Source organism: Schistocerca nitens, chromosome 1 (genome assembly GCF_023898315.1).
Source record: "Schistocerca nitens isolate TAMUIC-IGC-003100 chromosome 1, iqSchNite1.1, whole genome shotgun sequence".
In the NCBI taxonomy this organism is placed as follows: Eukaryota; Metazoa; Arthropoda; class Insecta; order Orthoptera; family Acrididae; genus Schistocerca; species Schistocerca nitens.
Window position 1 is genome coordinate 273,100,399 of NC_064614.1, and position 10,881 is coordinate 273,111,279.

A 10,881-nucleotide genomic window follows, 5' to 3' on the forward strand; every position below is an offset into this window, starting at 1 on the left:
TGGCTCAGATGCGAAACTTTTTTTATTGCTTTTGATGTTTTATTGTGACGTATCTGCGATTTTCCCTTCTGCTACATGTGTGGTGACTCACGCGGTACATATTACATTCCATGTAAGTTTCATATGTTTCACATTCAGTGAATTGAGTTGGATGTGTAGTGAACAAAACTCCACGTTGTTAGGTTCTGCAAAAGGTCAGATCTTCTTTTATTGTTATTAAAGGAAAATTATATTCTTCAGCGGGTACCCGTATCTTACAAGAGAAAAGTGTATAAACTGTCCTGTAATCTACGGTCCATACCTCCCATAGTTCTTAGGAAATTAGAAAACGACAAATGTAGAGTCATTTTTAATCATTGTCAATTTTTATGGTAGTACACATGTTCCTAATAGCTAAAACTGTGTTGAAAATCAGCATAAACGATAGTATTCGTCTTCATCCAATATCGTACTCAGAAGTGTTACTTGCTGGCCGCTTGGCGTGCTGCTATGTCTGTTGGTAACAAAAACCAGACGGAGTGTCGCGACTGTTATGCCAATGTGGCTCCCAAACATGCTGCCGTGGTATAATCCGGCGTCTATCGACCTTACACTGTACGATCGACTGTGTCAAAGTGTGAGTCGACCGCAGATCATCTTTGTTTTTGACACGATTTGTGAGAGTGGCATTTAAACTGTGTGCTGTGGAGGTGTGGTTAGTAGATTTTTTTTCGTTTAATGGTTTTTTTTTTATTTATGTCATAGCCGTTATGAAGGGCTAGAGTTTCCACTTTTCTTTAGTAAGATTTGGAATAGTCGACTATAATACAATACCTCTACATCTTTCTGTTTGTTTGCGTCGTCTGCCATCAGCTAGTCATGGGTAACAGATCTTCGCTTCTTTTGAGGGAAGAGGAGATCGCGCAGATACAAGAAGAAACTGGATGTGAGTATGTTGGTCATGGAGTTCACATCTCTACATCATATTTTGATAATTCCCGCTAATTTGCTATCACAACTTAATTTAACTTCCTTCATGTTTCAGTTACTCCCCACCAGATTGAGAGATTGTACAGCAGGTTCACAAGTTTAGACCGTGGTGACTGCGGAACATTAAGCAGGGAAGACTTTCTTCGCATACCGGAATTGGCAATCAATCCTCTTGGCGACAGAATCGTGCACGCATTTTTTGAAGAGGGTTGCAGCGATCGCGTCAATTTTCTACAGTTCATGCAAGTTCTAGCACACTTCCGACCGATTAAGAAAGGTCGAGACAATAAGCTAAATTCGAGAGAGCAGAAGCTTAAGTGTGAGTAATCTAGTGCCATATAGGCTCATAAGACAATAAGGAGTATATTACGAGAAAGAGGCATATAATCCCACAGTCTATGTGAATGTCTCGTATATTCATAGTTTGATTACTGTGTCTGTACCAGTTGTTTGTGGTAATGAAAACATTGCTTACAACTGAATGCGGCTCATTGACAGAAAACCATCAAAAATCTGTTTTATGATACAGAATGTGTTTCACTTCCTAGACCTAAGTTAGTTTCTCTGGAAGTGGTTGATAATCTTTAGGAATTGGGGAGCCCACAGAGAAGCTTTTGAGGTGTACTCGGGGTTTCTTGGACACACAACTCTAACTGTATTTCCATCTGCCAAGCAGACTAACAAGCAGTCAGTCACCATTTCTAATCCTGCAATTGTGTAAGCTATATTAATTCATTCTGGAACATTTTTCTGTCAGACTATGGCTGTTCTAAATGTCATCCACATGATTAATGACAAAAATAAGCCTGTGGACAGTGATGGTTTCGATTATTACAATAATGTCGTATCTGGTCTTGGAAGCTTCCAGCTTTATCTTCCAGCAAAATGATACTGCAATTACAAATGAACTTCCTGAAGACTCATTCTTTCAGTTCAATTGAAATGAGGAACCAGGCTCTACAGTTCTCTGAAGAGTGAATTATTAACTATTTGCTGAAATCTTTGTAGGACTAATTTCCTCTTGCATAATCTCCTGAGCCCCCACCCCCTGCTTTTAGCTACAGTAGGCCTGCTGAAAACTGCCTTGAATGAATGGCAGATGAACTGTGGAAAATTAGTTACTTTGAAAGTTAAGAAAAAGCATTCATTTTGCCATTTCCACACACAGTTCACAATTTAGAGTATGAAAAAGTTAGAATAAATATTCATATATTGTGCCAGAACATTGACAAAATGATTTAATTTAACTGAAATTTAAAATAGGGGCAGTGCCTGTTAAGCCTATGTGTTATTTTTTAGAAAACCAGAGGTGAAGTGTTGTGACCACAAAAGGTAAAGATACTTGATAGTCTTGGATTATTAGTGTGGTATGCGGAGTGTTTTGCGCAAGCCACAAGTGCTCTAGCCAGGGACGCAGACTCCAAACGCCAATTGCACTGTGGCTTGGGCCTCAGATTGGCAAATGTTGTCACTGTTAGCCGAATTAGACCTGTTAGAGGTGGCTTTGGATGTCAGAGAAAATCACTTTACACTATTTAGTTCTACAGTATGGGTCAGTATACTCTGATCATAGCAGTGCACAAACGCAAACGGAAACCTTACAAAGTGACGATAGTTCATCCTTCAGTGAATTCAGAGACAGTCTGATAGATATTAGTATTGCGACTGTCTTTTTGACTGTGCTTGATTAGGAGTTTATGTGGAAATAGTATTTTCCTCTGAATGAAGTATGGCTGCATTTATTGGGTATGTAAAAAAGTAGAAAAATCAATGGCAATTCTGAAAATCCTCTTTAGTCATAACAAAGGACTATCTATTATCATGTGAAAACAGGTGTGGTGCTTAGTTAGTACAAGACGAATTATTGTACCTTACGTTTTCCATCAAACCATGACTGCTGATACATACTGTCATTTCAGTGGAAGAGGTGAAGGACAGGTTTGGATGTTACTTTTAGGATTGTGGGCCAACAGACTAAAGAGGTTTTGGCAGGGTAACTGAGCAATTTGTTGAGCAGTCTAAAATTATTTGACTGTTTTTTTACTGGCAGGGATGTGGGTCATAGGGGTTATAGGCATGTGACAGCTAATCAGTTTGGAATTTAAATATTATGTGATGGGGGCATGTACTAACACAGTGGAGGGTCATTGTGGGCTATTAAATCTATTGTAGGAAGGAAGAACAGATCCATTTAGACTCTGCAGCAGTCTCATCTTGATAAGTATTGTTGGTGAAAAACTGTGGGTAATAATTACTGTCCTTTCAAAGCTTTCGTGAATATGGTAGGTAAAATGTATAGGCTGAAGGTGTTTTTTTTTTTTGGGGGGGGGGGGGACTAGAGGGGTTGCTTAGTTGTTGTGTTTTGTTTTGTTGCATGGGGGCTTGGGGTTTTTTTGGCTGGGGGATGTGAGGTTCGTGTGGGTCTGTAGGTTTTATTTATTTTTGTGGTTTGTGTGTTCTGAAGTGGTGAATGTTGTGTGTGTGTTTTATTTGGTTTTTTATCTCAGTACTTTGTCAGAGATGAGTATTGGTGGTTGTAAGAGGGGAGCAATGGTTTGGGTGGTGTGGTTTTTTGGAGTGATTTTTGTGTTTGTGGAGGGGAGGGTAGCAGCCTAGATTAATTTGTAATTTACTATGATTGTTAAGTAAGGCTGATATCATGGGTCAAAGCTGGTAGATGGGATCTGACTTTGCAGTAATCATGTAGTTATAATTGTTAGAAACTCAGTGATACTAAAATGCTTGATTTAATGTTAAGGTAATTTTTGTAAATTGTTGTCAGATATGAGACGTACCACATTTTAGAATCAAAATAAGATTTTTATTTTGGAATGCTAATTTTTGTGATGTTTGTTGATTTTCAGTTGCCTTTAAAATGTACGATTTGGATAATGATGAAAAAATATCTAGGGATGAATTACTAGCCATTCTTCATATGATGGTAGGGGCAAACATAAGGTGAGTTGTGGTAAATTCTCAGGTTTATCACCCTTTCTTCTCCATTTGAAGCCTTAGTCTTTAATTGAAATTAATAGAATCAACACAACATAACCTGTGTGGCAGGTCAGCTGTAGCTGACATAAATTTTAAAGTTATTCTTATATATGTGGAAGGCTGTGAATCTGGATTTTACATGGAAACATGTTTGGGAACTTTTGTAATACTGGATTGTGCTAAATGTTGTAAATTGTTGTAAGACAATTCACTGTAGTGTATGCATTGGAATGGTCACAGGCAAGCTTAATGCGTAACTACTGGTTTCGCAATGATCTAATGGTAATAAATAAGGGTTGTTCGATGCTACGCCTTCAGGCATTAGGTAGGAGACAAGTCACTATGCAGCCTGTTGTAAGATGTATTGTCATTTATTTAAAAAACGCTGTATTTTGTATGTACAGTTGGTTTCACTGACTGATGTTTTGCGCATGACTCTTACCACAAACATGGTCACTACAAATATTTCACTTGTTTCAGTTATGATTAACTGAAAACAGTAAATCACAAACTATAGTCTTCATTCCAGTAACTGTTTCATTGCTGAAGTTATTTTCAGCTAGGCTGATTGTGGCAGGGATCGCTGAGAGTTAAGTCAGGTTATGGTAGTTACAAAATCTTGACCGTGCTTTACAGCAGAAAGAAAAATGGTCTAAGTTACATGATCCTTTGGTGCTCTTCAGACGAGCTACTCCTGTGGTAAGAAACCATGTAAAAGTAGACTCATTGGGCTGTTGTTACTGTTCCCATTTTGCTCTCTTTTGGGCCACTGAAGGTGCCCCTTAGCATTTATGTTTACAATAGATTTAGAGTACCAACACTGCCAGGTATGTGACTATGTAGACTTTCCCTGCGCATTAGTATATCAAATTCTTGTTGGGTTTCCAGCCGCATCAAACTGTCATCTGAGGACAGTATTTCAGCGGTCCACCTGGCCGCCATCATCAGATGAGAGAAGCTACGCTGCTCTCGTATACAACTGATATCACTCACAAATGACTGCACCTTTAAATGCTTCGGAAGTAAAACGGCGCATGCGCTAGATGCAGTGCGCACGCACTCAGTCATTCCTGCTGCACCCTGGCCCAAAAAGAGTTGCAGCGCCTCTGGTGGTGAATGCTGTCAAAAACGATATATCATTACAAATGATTATTCATAGCCGGCCGATTCAGAGGCCATCATTTCTTCGTGTCTGATATAACAGAATTCCACGTTTTTCTTAGAGGGTATCCATTATCACAATTAATGATATTATCTGCTAGTCTGATTTCAACAGATTCTTTTAGAACACAATTCCAATCCTGCGAAGCATCTGCAACTGCTTGCGTCTCATTATATGGCATGCTTTGTCCCTCTGTAAGGCAATGCTGAGCCAATGCAGATTTATTTGGTTGGAGTAATCGCTTATGGCGATGATGTTCAATACACCTGTCATCGACGGTACAAAAAGTTTGGCCAATGTAAATTTTCCCACACTCACACAGTATTTTTATGGAGGACTTTGGGGATATGGCCCTTAAAACATCTTTTTTGAAGCCTTCATGTTTTCCAAGATACGTTGACGATATGTTTGTTGTTTGGCCGCATGGAATAGACTCTTTGTACTGGTTATTGGACCATTTTAATTGTCTTCATCTGAACATCAACTTCACGATGGAAGTTGAAAAGGAGGGAAAGTTACCTTTTTTGGATGTACTAGATTATTGAAAAGAAGACGGAACTCAGACACAGTGTTTACAGGAAACCGACAGGTATTTACATGCTACCAGTTGCCATCTACCTTTTCAACATATAGGAGTCCTTCAGACCTCGGTTAAACTAGCATATGCTGTCTCGGATGCTGAAAATTTACCACAGGAGACGCAACATCTTAAGGAAGTGTTCAATAACAACGGCATCAGATGTGTTATTTGTCCTCCAGCTAAGATTTGAGCACTTCTTGGCTCTGTCAAAGATGATTTATGTTTGAGGAAGTCTGGTGTTTACAAAATACCGTGTGAGTACGGGAAAATTTACATTGGCCAAACTATTCGTACCGTCAATGACAGGTGTATTGATCATCATCACCATACGTGATGGTTACAACCAGATAATCTGCGGTGGCTGAGCATTGCCTTACAGAAGGACACAGGATGCCATATAATGAGACGCAAGTAGTTGCAAATGCTTTGCGGTATTGCAATTGTATTCTAAAAGATTCTGTCAAAATGAGACTAGCAGATAATATCATTAATCGTAATAATTGATACCCGCTAAGTGAAGCGTGGAATCCTGTTTTATCAGACATAAAGAAACAATGGCTTCTGAATTGGCCGGCTATGAATAATCATTTGTAACGACATATCGTTTTCGACAGTATTCACCATCGGAGGTGCTGCAACTCTTTTTGCACCAAGGGGCAGCAGGAATGACTGAGCACGTGTGCACTGCATCTAGCGCATGCGCCGTTTCATTTCCGATGCATATAAAGGTGCAGTCATTTGCGAGTGATATCAGTTATCAGCGAGAGCAGCGTAGCTTTTCTCACCTGATGATGGGTAGATTTTCTCACCTGATGATGGCGGCCAGGTGGACCACTGAAATATTGTGCTCAGATGACAGTTTGATCCGGCTGGAAACCCAACAAGAATCTGATACACTGCCAGGTAAGTTTTGTGTGTTCAGTTCTAGTTATTCATTTCTTCATAGTGCTCTGTGGACACAACACGTGCAGCACTCACTTTCATGGTAATGATTTCCTTATTTAGGGTAACTCCCTTTGCCAATGCCATATGGTCTTCAAATGTTGGCACCGAAAGGATAATGGGGTTCAAGATGAGATATTGTGAATGGCATATGACTCTTTTTCTCACATTGTTTAATGAAAAATGTAATAACTTTTACATCTGTGGTGCATTTGTAGTTTAGTACATTCTTATTTCCCCTGATGTGTTAAATATTCTTATTTCCCCTGATGTGTTAAATTTCGTTAGCCTTATCAACCACACTTGCAACCCCCGCCCCATTTCATTTCTGTCTATTAATTCTTCACTGTACTAAATATTCTATAGTTCTTTGTCTTCTGAGAGACACGTTTCGAGTTGTTGAGGGCTTCATATTGTCATAAAAGTATCATCATCCTCGGTGTTATTTTGTGACACATCACCTTTTCAGTACACTGCACCCCCTTTCAGCTATTGTTTAGTCAAAATTTGTAGCTTTATTATTGATTACTCTCTGACTTAGGCTCAGTATAGCAAGTACACAAGTTCCATATATTCCTGACATTTGAATCATTAATTTGTGTTAGTCTCTGTGTCGGTAAGGTGTTGGCCAGAGATACATATGAGCTTATAGTTTGCCTTTCAAGTTACTCATCTCGTGTTTATCATAATAAATTATGTTGGTTCTTTATAGATTGAAATACACTCTCCAAAATAAAGGATACTAATGACCTACTTTCAGAGATTTGTTCATTGAATATAAGGAATGTGGATTATAGTTGCTGACTGTCTAATAATTTATAATAGTAACAACCATCTGTACGAAAACTATTTTCATCAGTTACATTTCAGAGTACTTTCCCCCCAGGAGACATGATCAGGTCATGTACTGTAAAATAAGAATATTTACTATTGTAATGTAAAAATATTGCAAACAATGAGAGAAGAAACATTATTTTAATGTGCTAACAAATAATACTTAAAGCATAAGGATTTCTTTCGGGAATCTGTGATAATTCGCTTTAGAGGACTTGTTCTAATGTTCACATCAAATTTATGTTGACTTAATTCTTTTTGCAGTGAAGAGCAACTGACAAGTATTGCTGAACGTACGATTTTAGAAGCTGATCAAAATGGTGACCAAATGATTTCATTTGAAGAATTCTGTAAGGCTTTGGAGCGGACAGATGTGGAACAGAAGATGTCAATTAGATTTCTTAATTGAGATCATAAAAATGCAGTGCATTTAACATCTGAGAATGTGTAACTTTGTTTAATAATTTTGGGATAGGTTTGATTTTCTTGGTATGTTGTCTTCTGGGTAACACATGCTATATAGACTCAGTTCAGTCTTAATGACTTAATTTCTTGTCAATAGAATTGTTATTTATATCTTATCTCGTAGGAAAGATTGTGTTGTAGCTATAGTTCCAGTACAAATAATTATTTAAATGTTGCACCAGAATAAATAGTGTAATATAGTGTACATTAATATGTAATAAGAGGGTCATACTGATCAGCTGAGGGAACAATGTATTACTGGTATGTAATTGTGAAATATGCTGTTTGATATATAAAGTTCTATAAAAATGTTATGCATTTATTTTACTCTTTCAAACAAAAACTACTGAAGTTTTAAAATTTCGTCTCTCTATAAATTGGTTCTGCCGTACTATTAGTGTCTTAATATGCTTCTTTGGGCAGTTACACAACAATGATAATTCTGAGTATGTGACAGTATTAAACACTAATGTGCAACATACTTGGAATAGGGATTTCTAGTTAACTGGGTAGAAGTTGCAGCTTTAGTTTGTGCAACGAAAAAGTGTGTTAAAAATGGCGGAGTGCATTAAGTATGGTGCGTACATAGTCACTAGGCTATGGTTGCAATCGGTCTGTCACTGACTCGATCACATTATTCCCTTCAAACATACGTAGACCTTGTGCTATGTTAGAGATTAATCTCATGCCACAGCCAGACTTCAGGGTTCTTTCATCACCCACTAGCTATTGATTGCCGTAATTCAGAGCATCAACACCAGATGAGTATTTAATTTTGCTAGTTGAATCAATCACAAAATATGGGGGATTGCAGTGTCTTTCAGTTGTGCTATTTCCTTTAGCTCTTTTATTTTGTTGGTTTTTAAGACTGCTGCCACACACACATCTGACCATACACTATTTTCAGGCCTTTCCACTCAGCTTTACTACAGGCCGAATGTTTCCTCATTGTTATTTCTGTTAGTATTGGACCCTGGCAGCTGTAGGTAATCTAGACTTCAGCAACAAGCTGTAAGGTAATGTTGTCACATTTATATTGTTCTATAAGCTAAGATGGTGCTAATGCTTGACATCTCAGGAACTCAACCAGTGTTTAGATTCCAAACTGTGGCTAGTCAGTGCTGTATTTAAACCTTCATGAAAAGAAAATCATCAATCTTAAAGTGAGCTACATTGTGAAGATATCAATTAATGGCTGCTAAGGTGGAATACAAGTTCTAGTGCACCTGTTCTTCCCCCATTGTACTAGTTATTACGTAAGATTAATTTTTAAAAATTGTAGTAAGTATTATTTTCATCAAAAGAAATGAAAAGTCCATAGTGAAATGTCAGCGTTCTACGTATACATAGCCAGTTACTGACTGTATTGACAAAGCTGCCTTATGGATTGCACTACAATGATGTGCTTTCGGGTGTTCAGACAAGCCGGTTAAGCTGGAGGGAGGCAGCTGGTGCACGGTAAAAAGGAATGCAGCAGGTACATGGGGTATTAATGTAACACAAGCACTAGCATTGCAGTGTACAATGACGTGATGTGGACTGAGGAGGGTTTACAGACTGAAGGAATGGGAGACACAGGGAAGAGGTGATGAACTCGGCTCACCTGACGTTTTCTGACATGACTTCCTGAAAGCGATGCATCAAAGTAGTCAGATGCAGTATTTCATGGCTTCTAAAAAACACTTGAATGTTTACTATGCTTATTAACGAAGGTAAAATTGTATGAAATATCAGACTAAATTTGTGATTAGTTTGAGGATATTGTGACTGGAAGAACACAGCAATTTCTTAGCTGGAGATTCATTGAAAGTAACTCAAACTCCAGGAAATAATGACAGTATTATGGAAAGGATAGATTAAACAATGGAAAATCCAGGATGGAATGTAACAAAATTATGAAAAGGAAAGTTGCCAGTCACCGTATAGTGGAGGTACTGCGTCGCACGTATGCATAACAAAAAGACTGTCGCAAATAAATCTTTGACAGCCTTACTGGCCAAAACACACACACACACACACGTTCCACCAAAGGATCAGTGCCCATCTTGCCAGTCAGTCCAACAAATCACTCAAGTCAGCCAACAAAGAGATTGACAGTCCATCACAACAGAGAATGGTTTTGCCAATAAATATGGTCAGAACTTCTTGATGGCCCAAACAACTGCAAGGCACTCTTCCAGGTTGTAGACTAATTCCTCTTGGACCTGTGGAGTACTCTATAAGCATAAGCTGTCACCTTTTCAACACCTTCCTGAATTTATACTGGAACTGTTCCTATCCCAAAACTGCTACTGCCAGTGTGACATTGTCTTGGCATTCTCATCATCATAAAATAGTAGAACTGACGGTGATGTTAGCATCTCCTGAAGGACAAGGGAAAATCTTTCCTGCACTAAATTTCAGGGTATCCACAGTGAAAAAAGACCAATATGTTCTCCATTCTCCCCAATTTGTGTTCTATAGGGTCTTCTGCTTGATGGAGAAATTGGTTGTAACTTAATTGTTTGGATGCTGGGTGGCTGTTTAAGGGCTAGTTCACAAGACCAGGTTGGCAGAGTCCATTCGTCGTGGCACGTTCTACTGGTGGTGGAGGGTGGTGCCAAAGATCAATATGCTTTATTACCTCCTGAAGTATGGGGGTGACATTCATGGCTGCTGTCTCTTACATACTCATCGTGACTGCCATACACTGCTGTATCTCCTCCCTTACTGCCTCGTGTATGGGAGAAGTGAGGTCATGGTGGTCTTCCACTACTGCCTTGAGGACCTCATTCAGGAGTCAATCATATTTCTTTTGCCCAAGTCATTTCTATTGCATTTCCTCAACTTGCTGCCACACCTTGATGACTTCTTCAAATGTTGTGACATTGTTTACCACAAGAGCTTGGTGTTGTCTTCTGCAACTCCATTCATCAAGTGCCAGAATTTTTTGCCT

At 38.7% G+C, this 10,881-nt stretch overlaps 1 protein-coding gene across 2 annotated transcripts; it reads left to right on the top strand.

Annotated features, from left to right (window-relative positions):
• The first annotated feature begins 555 nt into the window (after window positions 1-555).
• LOC126248045 (calcineurin B homologous protein 1) lies at window positions 556-8,260 on the top strand. 2 transcript variants are annotated; one of them, XM_049948678.1, is made up of 5 exons: window positions 556-694; window positions 853-925; window positions 1,025-1,288; window positions 3,834-3,927; window positions 7,746-8,260. In XM_049948678.1, exons 2-5 carry the CDS (start codon window positions 859-861, stop codon window positions 7,888-7,890), a joined length of 570 nt encoding a protein of 189 aa, XP_049804635.1. In that variant the 5' UTR covers window positions 556-694; window positions 853-858; the 3' UTR covers window positions 7,891-8,260. The 2 variants fall into 2 exon arrangements, with proteins under 2 accessions (XP_049804635.1, XP_049804643.1); XM_049948686.1 differs by having other exon boundaries at window positions 617-685; window positions 852-925.
• Window positions 8,261-10,881: the final 2,621 nt, after the last annotated feature.